The sequence below is a fragment of the Macaca fascicularis genome, chromosome 11, assembly GCF_037993035.2.
Source record: "Macaca fascicularis isolate 582-1 chromosome 11, T2T-MFA8v1.1".
Classification (NCBI taxonomy): domain Eukaryota; kingdom Metazoa; phylum Chordata; class Mammalia; order Primates; family Cercopithecidae; genus Macaca; species Macaca fascicularis.
Window position 1 is genome coordinate 2,634,661 of NC_088385.1, and position 16,200 is coordinate 2,650,860.

Sequence of the window (16,200 nt, forward strand, 5' to 3'; positions counted from 1 at the left end):
AGCTGCTCCAGCTTCCTAAGCCTGGCTTTTCGAGTTGGTAAATTTGCCTGAAAGTGCGCTTCCTGTTTGAGTGGGGAAGATAAGCCTTCCAAAAGATAACACTGGGTTATTGTCCTAGAGAGACTGCTGGTTGGTGTCTGTGAGTTGGTACTTGGGGTCAAATGCAGTTGGAGGTCAGAACGTGCCTTAATGCCGAAGAATGAACGGCAGGTGGGCGGCCACGGCCTTGGCAGGGAGTGGCGGGGCGAGAGTGTGCTCACCCTGCTGTGCGCAGCACGGGGACCCTCATGACACGTGGTTGGGACACTCAGTGGTGGCAGCCCAGGGGCTGGAAAGGGCTCCTTGCTGCTTTCTTAACCCTGCTGGGCCTGCTGGACACCTTATTGTTCCTGGCATCTAAATTGTAATTTCTTTGTCCCCACCTCCATGAAACAAGATAATGTAATGATAGCAGTTAGCATGTATTTATTTAGCGTTTACTATATGCCAGGCAGTTTCAAGCATGTTACGTGAATATATCACATTCAATCTTCACAATATTCTTCCAATAATTTGGAGGCAATTTTCAACTCTGCTGCAGTTTCTGTAATATGGGATGTACCCACTTTCAGGAGGCTGCTGTGAGGATGGAATGAGCTGAAACATGTTATTCGGTACGTGTAAACCTGAGCTGTTCTAGCATTATTCTGCCACTTAAGCTGGCTTCTCCAAGCTGCAGTGTCTTCTGCTGTAGGGGGGCATTACTACCACCCTCACAGGGTTGTTACAAGACATGACTGTTAAGAGTGACATTCTGTAACCTATAATGTAAGTGTGTTTTACAGAGTTGGCATTTGGCCTACTCTAGAGGCAAGTTAGGGCTATTTGCTGGTAGGAAACTTGAACAGCTTGTACTTTGAAGTGTGGAGGCTGAGGGCGATGGAGGAGCAGGAGGAAGGGCCCCCAAATCCCTGCATACTATCCATGCCCATCACTAGGGTTTGTTAAACGGAAAGATTTGAGGCCTCTCCCAGATTTCTCCATGGTTTTGCCCTTAATGTTGCTCTCACCGTGGAGACTGTTGTCGCCTGGGGTTTGGTGGGGGGAGGAAGCTGCAGGGCCTTGGGACCCTGGGGAGATGTGTGTGCGCTGGGGCTGAGTTCCCAGATCGAGCTTCCCTCTCAGTGGACCCTGCTTAGCAAGTTGGAATGTTCCCACAAGTTCCAACCCTAAGGATTTCACTCCAGGGACAGAGTCAAGTAGATTCTTTTGTAAATCATTGGCCAGAAAAAGAGCACAATGACTGCTCTTTTTCACTATTTTACAGCTGTTTTTGCCATCCCCTGAATGTACATCAATTTCCATGCAGCAATTGGATGGCTCAGCCTATTGGCTTTTCATAGATGCAAACTTTCCTTTAGGGCTTTGTAAAGAAGTTTTGGGAAGTTCTTCAATAGTAGCAGTTCGGGGACATCACATGCAGCCCTGTCGATATTTCCTGAACGGATTTCCCTTACCCATTCCCTTACCCAACCCCCACCCCAACACAGTCAAAACCTTTTAGAGCATCCGCTAGGAAAGCGAGCTGCCGTCCACCCTGAGCCTCACTTTGGGGAATCTATGCTTTAGTTGGGGCATGTTCTTGCCTTAGCCTCATCTCTGCATTTGGCCTCATTCTGCTGCTTTTTCTCAGTGCCCGGAAGTCCTTAGGTTCTACCAGAGACCACGCTGACAGAAACGGTCAGAAACCACTGACCTTTCTTGGCCGGGTCTGGACTCCGGAGTACAGGAGGAACTAAGTTATTTTGTCTTGTTCCAAGCTGAGCTCACGCTGGCTTCCCGAAGAGGAGGCAGGAAGGTTAGGTTAGAAGTATGCTCATGTTGAGACCTAGGGCGGACGGTACCGGGCACCGTGAAGCGTCTTGAAGGTGGTGCCAGGGGATTGGTTTCTTGTTCCAGCCAGCATTCTCCGGCCGCAGGGGCCACCAGCCCAGGATTGACAGGAACATTGGCCTGGGGGTGACCCGACTGCAGTTAGCTGCATCCCACGTCCGTGCTGACTTTTTGGGATGGCTCTGGAAGGATCACCTTGCCAAAACACAGGTCAGGCTAGGTGGTGTCACCGCAGGAGGTGGGGCAGTAGCCCCCAGACACACACAGGCAGCAGGAGTAGGGGCAGCGAGGCTGAGGTGTCCGAGGCGCCGCCGCAGTCCTGGGCATTCTCCTGCGAACCCAGAGCAGAGGTGAGAGGGCAGCACTGAGGGGGGGACCCTCGAAAAGGGAGGGGCTTCCACCATGAATGGGGCCAAAATCCTGGGGAAAGGGGCGTTTCAGAAAGCAGGGGAAGCACTGCTACCTTTCTTAGACCCCTCCCTTTTGGGGGAAAAGCCAAGGCTGGCCCCGCAGCCTGGGAAGGGGGCACCAGCCTTCTCTGCTTGCCCCAGGCTTGGAGTGGCTGCGGGGTCGTCCTCTCAGAATGGCTTCAGGAAAGTCCTCAACTCCGGGAGCATCTCTGATGGGGATTATTGTCCCAGCAGACGGGACCGTGTATGAAGCGCCCGGCTCAGGGCCTGACACCTGGGTCTCGGTTCTGGATCTGTTCCAGCCACTAGGACTGTCATCCACATGACGGCCTCCTCACATTGCTCAGATCATTCCGAACTAAGTGCAGCGGGAACGAGGACAAGATGGGAAAACTGCGTTCTAATTCACCTAGCGCCCAAGGCCTAGGAAGCGTGGCTCTTTGTTAAAGCACCTTTGGATCCTGGTTGACTTCGTATTTTAATGACATACGGCTGTGCTGTGTTTTCACACCACCACTTCAACAAATGTGAAGGGTTTTTCCCTCCCCACTCTCTGGACACCAACTGGGCGTCTGTCCTGAAATTCAATTCAAGTCTGACACTATCGAGAAGTAGCATTAGATCCCGCAAGTTACAGGGCTCAGTCCCACAAGGTGGCCCTCACCTCACATGCTAATCGCAAGCCCCAGGTCTTCTGACCTTCTGACAGGCTGGCTGTAAATCTAGGGTTCCCATGACCCCGTCTCAGGCTCCGTCATTTGTTAGCACGGCTCACTAAGCTCAGGAAGGTGCTTCCCTCACCATTACCAGTTTATTATAAAGGACGCAGCTCAGGCAGCTGAGCGGAAGAGACACACAGGCCAAGGCATGGGGTGCGCAGAGCTCCCACACCCTTTCACCAACTCGGACACTCTCCAAACACCATTGTTTGGGGATTTCATGGAGGCTTCGTTACGATAGGCACGATTGATTAAATCTTTGGCTATTGGTGATCAACTCAATCTCCAGCCTCCTTCCTTTCCCAGAAGCCAGGGCGTTGGAGCCAAAAGTCCCAACCCTCTAATCCTGCCTTGGTGTTTCCTGTGGCCAGCCCCCATCCTGTCTAGGGCCCCCCGCCACCAGTCATCTAATTAGCATTCAAAGATACCCCTATCATTCCAAAGGTCTTAGAGGCACCTGCGAAGGAACCAGGGACTAAGACCAAACACTATACCGAAAGACGCACCTATCACCCTAATCATTCAGGAAATAACAAGGGTTTTAGGAGCTTGCCAGGAATCAGGACAGGGACCAAATATCTGTTTCTTCTTATATCACCGCGTCACAGGGCATAAACGCAAATGTTTCCCCTGAACAGCACAGGTGTGTTCATTGGCATCCATGTATGCTCCTGTCTTCAGGGCACAGGCCCAGGCACAGAGGGTTTGGGGGTGAAGATCCAGCCCACCCTCGACCCGCCTCAACCCGTACCTCTGGATGGAAGGCGTGGCAGGAGTCTGGTCGCCTGCGGAGCTTCTGGGAGCGCATCCGGTCACATTTGACAGAGGCATTATGTGCAGAAATCACTGTTAAGGTCAATATCTCAGGACCGGAGCCCATTCTGCAGACTGGAACAAGGTCTGGAAGAACCTGCTCTGGTGCCACCAGTTGCCCTGCAAGCAGCTTTGGGGTCAGGAGCCAGCACCGGGGCCCAGGGAAGGGTTAGAGAACAAATAAGGGAACCCTGTGGAGGGCAGACTGGTGGTGAAGGAGGCTGGCCCCGCTGCTCAAAATCTGAACCCCACAGACACCTACAGCCCCGCCCCCACCGCACACATCCCCGAGGACTGCAGGATATATTTGACTTCTGTGGCCTCCTGCAGCACTGGCGGGAAGATGCTGCAGTCACAGGTGGGGTCTGTCACCAGGAGGAGGAGGTTACTGTTGGGAATCTGTTGCACCACAAATACCCTGCAGCAAAGAAAGGGAGTCGAGGACGGCTCCGTGGCGACCACGGGAAGGGCTTCTAGGGAAGGAACTTCTGGAGACTTCAGTGTGGAGTTAGGGTGGCAGGGAAGCCCGGAACTGTGAGGCGGTGCGGGTCGGGGCAGCTACGGGAACCGGCCCCGGGCAGATGGCTCAGTTCTAACTGGCTTTCCCCACAAGCCTTTGCTGCTGCATTTCCTTTCCTAGCAGATTGGAGAAAGTGAGGAAGTCCAAACCGGGCCGCTTTGGAGAGTGCAGAGTTGTTATTAATACATGCAGGGACAACAGGCGTCAATCAAGACCATCCAGAGCAAACGGGAGGGGCGGCCACGCTTGCTTTGGGTGAGGGTGGCGGGGGCAGGCCTGGGCGAGGCGGCAGTGCTGGGGCTTGGCCACCAGGTGGCGCGGTGGTCCCGCGCTCGGCGAGGCCGCCCCGCGAGGAGTGGCGGGAGTGGCGCGGGAGTGGGGCGGGAGTGGCGCGGGAGTGGGGCGGGAGTGGCGCGGGAGTGGGGCGGGAGTGGGGCGGGAGTGGGGCGGGGCCCGCCCACCGGGCCCACGGCCTTCCCAGCAGTCCCAGCGGCCGCCTGCCGAGCCCTCCGCCGGGACGGGGGTCTCCCACGTCCACACGTGCACACCGCAGCCGTGTACACGCTAAGCCTTCACGGCTCTCCAAGAGGCTGCTATTGTGCCCATTTTGTAGATGAGCAAACGGAGACTAGAGCAGGCGAAGTCACTGGCCCACGGTCCGGAGCCAGGAAGAGCAGAGCCCGTTTTAAACTCAGGTCTATCTGAGGCCCTCGCTTCACTCCGAGACCGCGGCTCTATCCTGGCACCGAGCCCTGGAGACTAGTGCACAGGGGACGCGCATCTCAACCCTCAACCCTGCACGGAACCCGGGGTGACACCCGCGCGGCAAGACGCGCAGGGAGGGGGAAGGGAGCCCCCATGCCAGCGCCGCGGGGGCCGCACTGTTCAATGGGGTGCCACGGCCGGGGGGTCTGGCCGAGGCGACCCTCGAGGAGGCCGCTGCGTTCCCGGGGTGGGGTCCTCCCGGGCTCGGCGGCGGGGGTCAGCACGAGAGACCCTTACGTCCGGCCTCCCGGCCTCCCCGGGCCAGGGCGGGTTGTAACTAGCGGCGTCCACACAGCAGGAAGCCTGGCCGGGCTGCTGTCCGCGCGCTGGGGGACCCAAGTCGGTTCCCTCCTGGAGCCTCCTGAGATGGGCGCATGGCAGAGATGGGCACATGGCAGAGCAGGGCCGCGCCATCCAGGCGGGGACTGTGCCCAGCGCTCCGCTTCCTCCCAAGGCTCCCAGCGGCCCAGGACATCGCACACTTTCCGGCTTCTCTTCTCGCACCTCCCTCTGCCTTCCAAGTGCTCCCCGTGCAGCTCAGCCCTGGCCCCGGCCTGTGCCCGAGCAGGGGTGAGGGAGACCCGCTGAAGGCCCCCTCGCCCAGGGACGCCGCGGCCTCGGCGGGGTGGGGTGGGGCGGGCTCGCCACACGGGGTCTGGCCTCGCCGCCTCTCCCCGCTCCCCTACGGCAGCGCCCCCGGCTGTCCCGGCCCCCAGCGTCCCGCCCGCCGCAGACCTTCCGCCTCCTGCGTCTCCTGCACGGAGGGCGGCGCGGGAAGACCCCGGCAGCGTGGCTCGCGCTAGAAGCTCCCCCTCCTCCCAGGCCCTGCCCCGGCTTCCGTCTCGCGAGGGAGGGAGGGGCGTGGCGGGACGGGCGGCGCCGCCCTGCGGCCTCACTTCTGGCAGGGCCCGCACTCGATGATCCCGTTGGCCTCCCGGATGGCCGGCTGGTACACGAACACGGGGTACTCGGTGTCGCACGGCTGCAGCTGGTCCTGCTTCTTTTGTTTGTGGGCTGCGGGCAGAGAAGGGACATCAGGCCGCCAAAGGGGCCTCGGAGGGCATGGCCTGGGGTGACCTCGCCTCAGCCTTCCCAGGGCCAGAGTTCCCCCCAGTCCATCTGCAGGTGGCCCCTCCTCAGGCGGTTCTCGGTACACGTGTGGAGGAGCCGGTGGGGGTGAAGGGAGGGGAAGGCACGGAGAGCGGCTTCACACGGGGAGCGCCGCGGGGCCCTGTGTCTTGGTGGAGGGAAAGCGCTTGCTCTCTGGGAGCCTGGCTCTGGCTGTGAGCTGGAGGCGGTGCACCATCTCCAGGGCTCCTTCCAGCACTCAGATCCGGGGAGGGTCTGAGCGGGGAGCAGAAGCAGTAGGGGCACCAAGGGGTGGTTTGGGGGTACTTAGGCCCACCACCCCTCCCCTCACTGTGGACACACCTAGCGCTGTTCCTGGGCAATCCTGCCCTCCTCTCCCGCATAGCCAGGCCCACCTGAGGGCCTGGGGTGGGGGCAGCCGGGCAGGTGGGCTCCAGGCCTGGGGCTGCCAAAGCCCAGAAGGCACAGCCGCCTGGCGCGGGGCTCCTTGGGGGCAGTGCGATTTGCCCTAGCTCCCTGGGACAAGGACAGTGGACTCAACCGAAGGCAGAGGCGAGTGCCTCAGCCCCGCTCTGGGGGACTCCAGTCTGTTTGCTCCTGGAGCCTCCTGAGGTGGGCACATGGCAGAGTAGGGCCCCACCGCACAGGCGAGGACTGTGCCCAGCGCTCCTGTTCCTCCCAAGGCTCTCTGCGTGGCCCTTCTGTTCTCAGGGCCCGGCTGTGGCCCCCAAGGATAGACCTAGAGGTGGGGGCCACAAGTGTGAGCTACCTTTCCAGGCTCATGTGGGGTCCTACAGGAGAGCATGGGTCTCCTCAACTTCCAGACCCAGAAACTTCCAGCCAGAGCTCGAAACCCAGAGCGGACACCGGCTGGCACGCGGAAAACCCTCACTGAGACGAGCAAGCCCACAGCGGCTGGGCTGTGAGTTTTGTCCCCAGGGCTGGGCACAGAGGCCTGACAGCGGCACGGTTGAGTGGCATCCCCAAGGTCACGCAGTGGAGGGGGCTGTAGCACCTACACCCCGGCCTGGGACTCCCAAGTCCAGTGCTCCTTCACTGAGGACACTGACACCTGGGCAGGCCAGGGGGAGGAGCTCCAGGGGACAGGTGCCCCAGAGAAGAGAAATTCTGAGTAGGCAGATTGAGGGGGATCATCCTCAAGATACAGCTGCTGACAGAGGGGGCAGTGTCCCCACCCCACGGTGAAGCCCTGTGTTTCTGCGCACGGGGGTGGGGACCTGCTTCTAAGTGACACAGCGTTCCTGGTTCCTGTCACTGACACCTGTTGACTGCAAACGCCCCAGAGCAGCCCCACCCAATCGATCATGGGTGTGAGTCCAGGAGTCTGGAGACACAGCCCTAACCGCCCTGAGCCCAGGGACAGGGGAAGCCCCAAGCCCAGGCCAGCAGGAGAGAACAAAGAGCAAGCCAGAGGGGGACACAGCAAAGCTGAAGAGATGGGATAAGCTGGGGACAGCCCAGGTGGTGGGAGGTTTTGGAACCCCGTGGCAAAGGTTCTATGAACACTGAGGCAGATGGCCTCCTGTGGTCATGGAGTGCCCAGGCGCCCGGGCAGTGAGTGCTTTGAAAGGCCAGTCTCATTGCCGCCCTGCACGTGTGGCCAGAGCCACCGGGCTTTGTGTTGGGGCCTCTCATGGTCGCTGCCTCTGGGGGACTCTGTCCTCAGACACAGGGTCCCAGAGGGGAATCATCCTGAGAGCTTCCTGGGGCATCTGGAACCAGGAGTCCTGCTGAGGGCTGGTGATGCCCGGGCTGGGGTGCCGCTGTTTGCTTCTCCAAGCGGTGGGCTGGCGGTTGCTCACTCATACTGGCTCATGGCCACCCAGCCGCACCACCCTTCCTCTTGGAATCTTACATGTTCTCACCCAACGGGAGGCTGGAGTTTCTCGTTTTCCCTGGGGCCTGACTGTCCTCGTGTGAGATGAGATCTGGGCTAGACTCCCCAGTCCCCCAACCCCCAGGAACGGTACTTTACACCGGGAAAGCTCAGCCCTGCCTGGGGTCACTCCTGGGACGGGTCATGGAGGGCGGGTTCTGTGTAGCTCCTGCTTCGTCCCCAACCCACCGCTAGCAAGGATTGTCAGCAGAGCTACTTACAGTGATGGAAGACACTTTTGGCTGGCCGGGACATGAGCCCAGCACAGGGTGGACACGGCACAGGAAGAACATGGTGGCACAGGAGGGCAGGATGTCATGGGGTGGTGATGATGGCACATGGAGTGGCGGTGTCCCAAGATGATGTCACACACAGAGCCAGGAGTGAGGGAGGTGATGAGAGAAGGCCACGCAGGGTGAGAGGTGAACAACGATGCTCCTATCCCCACTGTCACCCACCCCACGGGGAATGGTCTCACGTGAGTGGACCAAAATGCCACTGCTCTTCAGCACACGGCCCTGCAGCTCCATGCACTCACCCTCGGCCCCTCTGTCGTACCAGGAGCCCCAGACGCTCCACTCCAGCAGGAACCTGTCGGACACAGGACTGAATCTCGGAGACCTCTGAGATTACAAGGGGCTGGAGTATCCCTGACAGCCCCCGGCCCATCCCCTCTCCTCTAGGACACCCTCTTCCCTGCTTGAGGGCTCTGGGGTGAGCGGTGAGGTCCCTCCCAGGGGCAGCGTGCAGGGAGGAGGTGGTGTCCATGCCCAGGGATGGTGCCCTCCTTCCCCGGGTTCTGGTCGCAAGTGGGTTGTCCTGGAGACCTTGCAGCCCCCTGCTCAAGCACACCCTCCTAAGCCACCCTTGCATGCAGCCCTCCACCAGCCCCATGTCTACCCCCACTCACAGCACCAGCTCCTGCAGCAGCCACCTGGTCGCCGTCAAGAAGGCAGAAATTGACTGGGAAGGAGAGAGTACACACTACTCACACCTAGGTCCAAGGCTGAGGGTCCCCCCACGCCCCAGCACCACCCTCAGAGAGACCAGACAGTGGGCTGCCCTGCCACTGGGAGTGGGGGCGGCAGAGCTCAGGCCCGCAGCCCAGCACCCACTATCCCCCTACCCCCCACCTGCCCTGCAGAGCTGAGCTAGCTGGGAAATGCCTATTGCAGGTCAGACGTCTCAGGTGGGGTTGGACGTGCCCCTCCAGATAAGTCAAGGCCTCATCCTGGTGCTGTACTGCTGAGGATCCCTGGTGATCAAGTGGCAGTGTCAGGGGCTGAGGCTGAGGCAGGTTGCTTTCTCTGTCTCCGCCAGAGGCCCTATTATGTCACAGCTACCAGAGCAGTCCCTTTGAAGACCCACAGGCCTGCCTGAGAGCGGGACTGAGAGCAGTGGCTCTGAGCAGAAGGTGGAGATGGTCAAGGTAGGGCCCTGGGGCCAGACACCCAATGTGGGTGAGAACAAGGACCAGTGACCTCATTCCAGGAGAGGGCAGAGGACTGGCTGGCTGGCAGAGGGAAGGGCTGGGTCACACTCACGCTGACCAGGGGCTGGGCTGCGCTGTGGTGGTGACTTGAGGGTTTGCACATGGCCTGATAGTCGTACATGGTCACTCTGAAAATCAGACGCAGGCTGTGATGAGTCCGAAGCCACCCCCACACCCTGCCCCTGCCTCAGGAGGCTTTACTAGCACAGCACCCATTTACCGCAATTCCCAAAGGAGCCTGAGCTAGGACAGCAGATCAGAAGACAGTGCATGCTGAAAATTGCATGTCTGCACTTGGAATGGTTTAAAGACAATGAAGAGCAAATGGCTTGCCCTCTGGGTTGGACGGTTTTCCCTTTTTCCCTCTAGGGTCTGACCTGCGGGGTCCCTCCCAGGGAGGCCCACATGACCTTAGCCCTCCCCACATCATGTTGACGCCCTGGCTCCATAAAGGTTGCTTTTGGAGCTCTTTAGGGGCACCCACTGTGGGTTTTGGAGGTCAGGATCCCGAGATCCGCTTGGGCCACTTAGCATCAGCTCTTGGTTTGCTATGTCTATTTGGACGAGGGAGGAGGTACCCCACTTACTGGTTGAACACCCCCATGCTGAGCAGCTGGGTCATGACGGCACCATCCACCTCCCCCAGAAATCTTCCCGTCTGTGAGGGAGGGAGAGCAGAGAGAGGGAGGGAGAGAGATGGAGCAGGGTGGAGCCTTCTGAGTCCAGCATTACTTACTTAGCTCAGGTCGAGGCTTCTGGTGCCTGTCGGGCTTTCCCTCTAAATGCCTCTCAGCATCATCCAGCTGAAACCTTCCACCCACGCCCCTCTCCGGGCCCGGCCCCCGCCTTACCGTCCAGCCTGGTGCTTTCCAGGCCAGCAGACTATGAGACCAGCCTAGAGGTTGCAATATGATTTTTCAATGGTACAGAATTCCTTGGAACAATTCTGTGTGAATCACTTGCAGCAAGGTTAAAGAATGTTTTATGAAACTGGATTTGTTGTACGTGCTGTGTGTTTGTGGGGTCAGATATAAAACACGTTTACACGTTTCTGCAGGTGAAGGTCAAAAGCAGCGCCTGTCTCGTGCACACTGGTATCCTCATCCTCCCAGTGTGAGAGGGCTGGTGTCGCTTTTGATGTCCCATCACCTCCCACAATCAGTGTGCCCTGTGGATAGGTCATTTGTCCCCTCCACGACAATGACCTAACCGGATCCCTTGTCCTGTGTCCACTGCCCACCTCACTGACCTCTCCCCTAGTCCCTGTGGCACTGCCAGAGTCATCTCTCTCAAATGCAGCATGAATGGGTCACTCTCGTCTTCATTTCCAAAAAATAAACAGGACCCTCCCTCCTGCCCTGGCTCCCCTTTCGTTGTCCATCAGCCAGTGCTTTGTGGCTTCTGTGCCCTATGCCAGGCAGCGGCCCCCTAGCTGGCTGAGAATGGCCTCAGGCCCCCCATCCTGCCACCTCTCATGGCCTCTGTACCTGCCTTGGCCTATTGAGTCTGCCGTTTCTCAGCAGGGCAGGGTGGCAGAGCTTGGGCTTTGGTGTTGGATTTCAACTTGAATGTAGGCTGTCTTTAAAGATTGGGGATAGCGTGTGTGCAGCGTGTGGCTTCCAGTAAATACTTGAAAAATGGCAGCCATTGTTAGGAGAGGTCTGGGGTCTGGCTTGGCTGTTCTCCCTGCCTTGATTACCCTTTCTCTGTCCTCGTGCCAAGGAACTTTTTTCCTCACCCTCGCTGGGAAGTCTTTCAATTCTAACTTTTCCAGCCAGAACGAGGCCTTCCTCTGCACACTGGCAGCCTGTGACCTGCATGCCCATGCAGTCCCAGTCTCACTCTGCCAGATAAGATATTTGGTAGAAAACTGTATGAGAACAGGACCATGTCTTACTCATCTCTGAATTCCCCAAAGTGTCTTGGTACGTGGACATAGTCAGTGTGGAATTTTGGTAGGGAAGGGAGGTGGAAACCAAGCTGAGGGTCACGTCAGGTTCTTCATGGAGATCTTTCTAGCTGCCAGGGCCCAAAATGATGACATGTGTGATAACTACCAATAAAAAGAAATGCAAGGCTGGCACAGGAGCTGAGGCACATGGGCCTGGCCAATCTCAAGGAAAGGTAGGCATTGTCTGGGTGCCCACCTGGGGCCTGCCCTGGACAGCCAAGTAGACTCCAGCAAGCCTTCTGAAGGGAACAGAGATTTATTCCAGACAAGGGCTAGTCAGAACGCACAACTCCTGAACACCTAATGAAAAATCAGAGAAGTTCTCTCTCAAATAAGAGGTGATGGTGCAGCTTCAGGACAATAACCCCAGTACCATGCCCATGGTTCATAATGCTATGACTTATAATCAGCCAATATGGGGCCACAGGTCCCCAGATGCACCCACGCCAGGAATCTGGGATGAAGTCAGGAAATATTACTTTCCAAATTGGAATTAAATGACAAAACATAGTCTTTACATCCTACAGTATTTCCTGTATAAGTGGAAATAGCTGACTTATAAAATTAAAACGTGAGGATGCAACCCACTAAAAATGCATGGCAAATTGTAATCTAAAAATGGACGGGTCAATTACAAAAGTAAGCAGGAGGAAAACAGGCAGACAAAGGTACTCAGACTTGCCTGTCTACATTCTGCTCACTCTTCACCTGGAATAGCCTGACCACCAAAAACTATTTCATAACACCTTTTATTCACAAGGCGCTCACCAGGTGAGTTTGATGCACAAATGAATGAAATGGACACGAATCCAGAACTTCAGACTAGTTTGCATGGACAGACAGGGAACACACAAACTCTCAGACAGGGCTGGCTGATAACCGGCACCTCCTACAGTGGCGGAATAGAGTGGGAACCCAAAGACCTGGTAGGCTGCATGGAAGAAGGCAGTGGACATGGCAGGGAGACAGCAGGGAGGGTCAAGGGCATTCCAGGGACAGAACAGCACATGGGAATGTGAAAGGCATTGAAGTCCCGCCTGTTCAAGGTGCAGCCCTAGAGCTCTCCCTGGTGCCTCCAGCTAAACTCTCTCAGCTGGGGCTTGCTTTTCGCTATTCTAGTTACTCTGTGTGTGTGTGTGTGTGTTTCCTCCGTCACTCCCTCACCTGACAGCAGGATTCTAGAGGACAGAAATCCACCTCTATCCCACAGCACCACACCATGTCCTGTTTACAGTTATTATTCCATGCATATTTGCTGAAGGAATGTGTGAGGGAACGAATGACCCGACTCTTCTGCTCCCTGGGAAAGCGCAGCGGAGTGGAGACAAGGCTTCTGACGAGGCTGGTCTTAATTCCTACAAGCCTGTCCCATTCTCCTTCCTAATTCTAGGCTTATTCACTAACAACCCTGTTGTTTAGACCCTGGATTCTGACGAGAGGTCCCTGAGAGCACGGATGTGTATCCTGGACACTAGAAAAATGTATCCCCCTCCATAAATAAATAGCTTGATTTTTCTAGGATTTGTCACTCTGGCAGAAAATATCCATTCTCCCCGTCTTCCTTAGTTAGGCACCCTGACTTTAATTATGGCAGCCATGTGCTCAGCGAAAAGACTACATTTCCCAGTAGCCCTTGCGGCAAGGACTGGCCAATGGAATGTGAGCAGAGCCGCTGGGCGGGACTTCCGGGAAGCGGTCCCAAGGCCTCCTGCCCCCTGCCCATCCTTGCCCTTGCGCCCTGGGAAGCGGACTGGAAGGCAGGAGCCCCTCCAGCAATGCTGGGATCGTGCGGATGGGGACAGGCCGGGCCCAGGCTGCCTTCATCTATTCTTTTATGAGAGAATAAACCTTTAGGTGTTTAAGCCACTTCTCTGCTGGCAGCAGAACACAATTCCTGGCTGATAGTTTCTTTTGAAGTCTGTCAGGGCAAATCCCCAACTCAGATAGAGTCCCTGAACCTGCAAAGCCAAGGCCCAAAGGTCGACGTGGGATGCCTTGTTGATTTAGGAGCCCCGGACCGTCCGTGGAGTGGCACCCAAAGCATAGCGTGATGCCCGGGCCTGACTCCACCCCAGCCCCCGTTTCAGGGGGACGATTCACAAATAAGCAGTGGCCCATGGGTTGCCTGAACTCTGGGGCTGGGTCAGAAGGGTCGAGGACCCCCCTGCCCGGCCTTCAAGTCTGGAGGGAGGCTGGGGGGAGGCGGGTCCTGTGAGCACCACCCAGAAGCCTGCAGGGGAAGCAGATGGGGGCAGAGGCAGGCGAGCAAGTGATGAGAGGTTGGGCAGTCCCTCCCAGGCCTGGACTAATTTGCAGGGCTGTGGGAGGCTGTGCCCAGACAGAAGGGGTGCTCTTGACTCTGGTGACAGATGGAGTAAGCGTCCCATGGCCTCCTTACCTGGGGACAGCCTCCGTTTCTTCTCTAAAGATGGGAGCTCATCCTCCTAAGGGGTGTGAACACTCAAGTCCCTGTGTCTGGCTCGTGTGGGAATGTTTCCTTTTGTCTGCTGCTGGCTTGTGCAGCCTCTCCTGCCCCCCGTCCCCCAGGCTGCAGTCTCTTAAGGAGTGTTTTGGACACTCAGGGGTGCCTGGGAGGGACGTGGAGGAGCGGGGTGGGGATGGGGCAGCACTGCACTCCCTGGAAAGCCACCTGAAGAGCCTGCCTCTGACCACGACAGGATGAATTTTATTCCTGGAGGAATATGCCCAGGGGAGCAGGGCCATTTGGGAAGCCAGGAAGGCAGAGGGAGCACCGCTGCCAGGGCATGTGGTGTCCCGGAAGATGGCCAAGGCAGGCTGCCCAGAGTGGAAAGGATGGGAACACGTGCCAGGCTGGGATAGTGACTTGAAGATGAGGAGCCTGGGCTGGGCAGGCTGCAGGGGGCAGGGAAGGTGAGAGGGATTCAGGGAAACAGGACCCAAGGCCCAGACAGGCATGCCTGACGCCCCTGATAACAGAAAGGGATGCCCTGCTCTGAGGGCCTGCCCGGTCCCGGCTCACTGGGCTAGGGCGTGGAGGGAGCAGGGTGCTGTGCTCTGAGAGATCCAGGGAATCTCCCAGGGAAAGGTGCTGGGATGGAGCCTCGGATTCTCTAGGCTGCAGTTGCTGCCCCTTGGAGATCCACTTTGAAGCTCCCATGGGTGGGTGCTGTCAGGAAGCAAATGACAGGCATCGGAGTCTCCAGATTCAGGGTGACAGATCCACTATGAATATTACAAAGCTCCACAAAGCTGCCGTCATTGTCCCCAACTGTCTGCTTCTCTTTCTAGGCCCCACATCAAGGGTTGCAATCTTGTCATCCATAACTCTTTATTATAAGAATGAGCCCTGGCCTGGAAGAGAGGCCAAATGTCTAATCAGCAGGCCTGGAACACCACTGGACAGGAGACAGCCAAGCAGCCACTCCCTCGGGCTGGCTGCAGATGGGACCCTTGTGGTTTCCCCACTCACTGACTATGGGGAGGAGGGTGTGGAAGGACTTTGTCTGGGAAGAACCTTTGCATCTGTAGCTCAACAGGCTTCTCTCTCCAGGCCCCTGGGTGAACCCCAGCAGGGACAAGGAGTCACTGGAAGTTTTGACACATTTGCCCAGTCAGGAAGGTGACAGCAGCCAGCTCAACAGCAGCCACGAGGCCTGGGGAGGGTTCTCAACCCATCACGCACCCAGTCACCTGGAGGGCCCCTTTGAGCAGACTGCTGGACCCCAGTCCCAAAGTGCCTGAGTCCCTAGGTCTGGGTGGGGCCCTGGCAAATCTGCATCTCTGACAAGCTCCCAGATGCTGGGGCTTCCATCCTTCAGCAGCACTGGAGGCCTAGAGATAAGCAGGGAGGAGCAGAGAGGAGCGGATGAGTTAGGGGAGCCAGACTCTGTGGCCCTCGATGGCGCCTGTGTGTTTGGGGAAGAGGGGCAGGTTTGGGTCGGTTGGTGGGAGTTGGTGGTGGGCAGACCCTAAAGTGGTTCACAGTGATCGCGGCCTCCTGGGAGTCCCGCCCTTGTGTAAGCCCCTCCTCTTGAGTGTAGGTCGGACATAGTACCTTGTTTCTAGCAAGCAGACTACGGTAAAAGTGAGGGGTGTCCCTTCTGAAATCAGGTTTCAAGACTGACTTCCACCTTGGCTTGCTCAGTTTGATGAAGGAAGCCGCCTGCTGTGGTAGAGGATGCTTCCGCCTCACAGCCCTGGAGGAACTGAACGCTGCCAACGTGGGACCGGATGCAGATCCTTCTCAGGTCAAGCCTGGAAATGACAGCAGCCCTGGGGACCTTGATGCTGTAGCCTTGTGCAAGACCCTGAGCCAGCCGCACCCAGATCCCTTACCCACAGAAACCGCCAGATTTTAAGTCTTCTGGTTGTAAGCCACTGCTTTTGCGATAATTTGTTATGCAGCAATAGATAACTGCTACAGAGTTGTTAAATGAATACGTTTTTTCAAAAACAGCAAAAACAGATGGATGGACAGAGTGTTGGACAGCTGAACAAGTGGCATTAGCCCCAGACTCTCTACCTCCCTGTCTTCCTCTCACCTCCCAGTCCAGCGCCTGCTACCTCCAGCCCTCACTCTCAGGCCAGTTCAGTTCTCCACACAGTTATCGAGTGTCTGCTGTGTGCCAGGCACCACGCCAGGCGGGGTCTCTGGCCTGCTGCCCTCCCATAACCCGACACAGTTCAGGCT

General features: G+C 57.4%; 1 protein-coding gene across 3 annotated transcripts in view; it reads right to left on the reverse strand.

Annotated features, from left to right (window-relative positions):
* Window positions 1-445: 445 nt before the first annotated feature.
* The window catches only part of CACNA2D4 (calcium voltage-gated channel auxiliary subunit alpha2delta 4), a 133,283-nt gene continuing 117,528 nt past the window's right edge, over window positions 446-16,200 (reverse strand). For 2 of the 3 annotated variants that reach the window (XM_065523538.2, XM_065523539.2), the window contains 9 exons: window positions 10,165-10,235; window positions 9,630-9,705; window positions 8,996-9,048; window positions 8,624-8,676; window positions 8,307-8,327; window positions 5,996-6,113; window positions 4,117-4,232; window positions 3,753-3,832; window positions 446-2,203 (listed from right to left, as the gene is read on the reverse strand). In XM_065523538.2, coding sequence (XP_065379610.1) covers window positions 2,099-2,203; window positions 3,753-3,832; window positions 4,117-4,232; window positions 5,996-6,113; window positions 8,307-8,327; window positions 8,624-8,676; window positions 8,996-9,048; window positions 9,630-9,705; window positions 10,165-10,235 — 693 coding nt within the window. In that variant the 3' untranslated portion in view covers window positions 446-2,098. Of the gene's footprint in view, window positions 2,204-3,752; window positions 3,833-4,116; window positions 4,233-5,834; window positions 6,114-8,306; window positions 8,328-8,623; window positions 8,677-8,995; window positions 9,049-9,629; window positions 9,706-10,164; window positions 10,236-16,200 lie in introns of those variants that run through there. The other variant, XR_012419868.1, reaches the window with a different exon arrangement.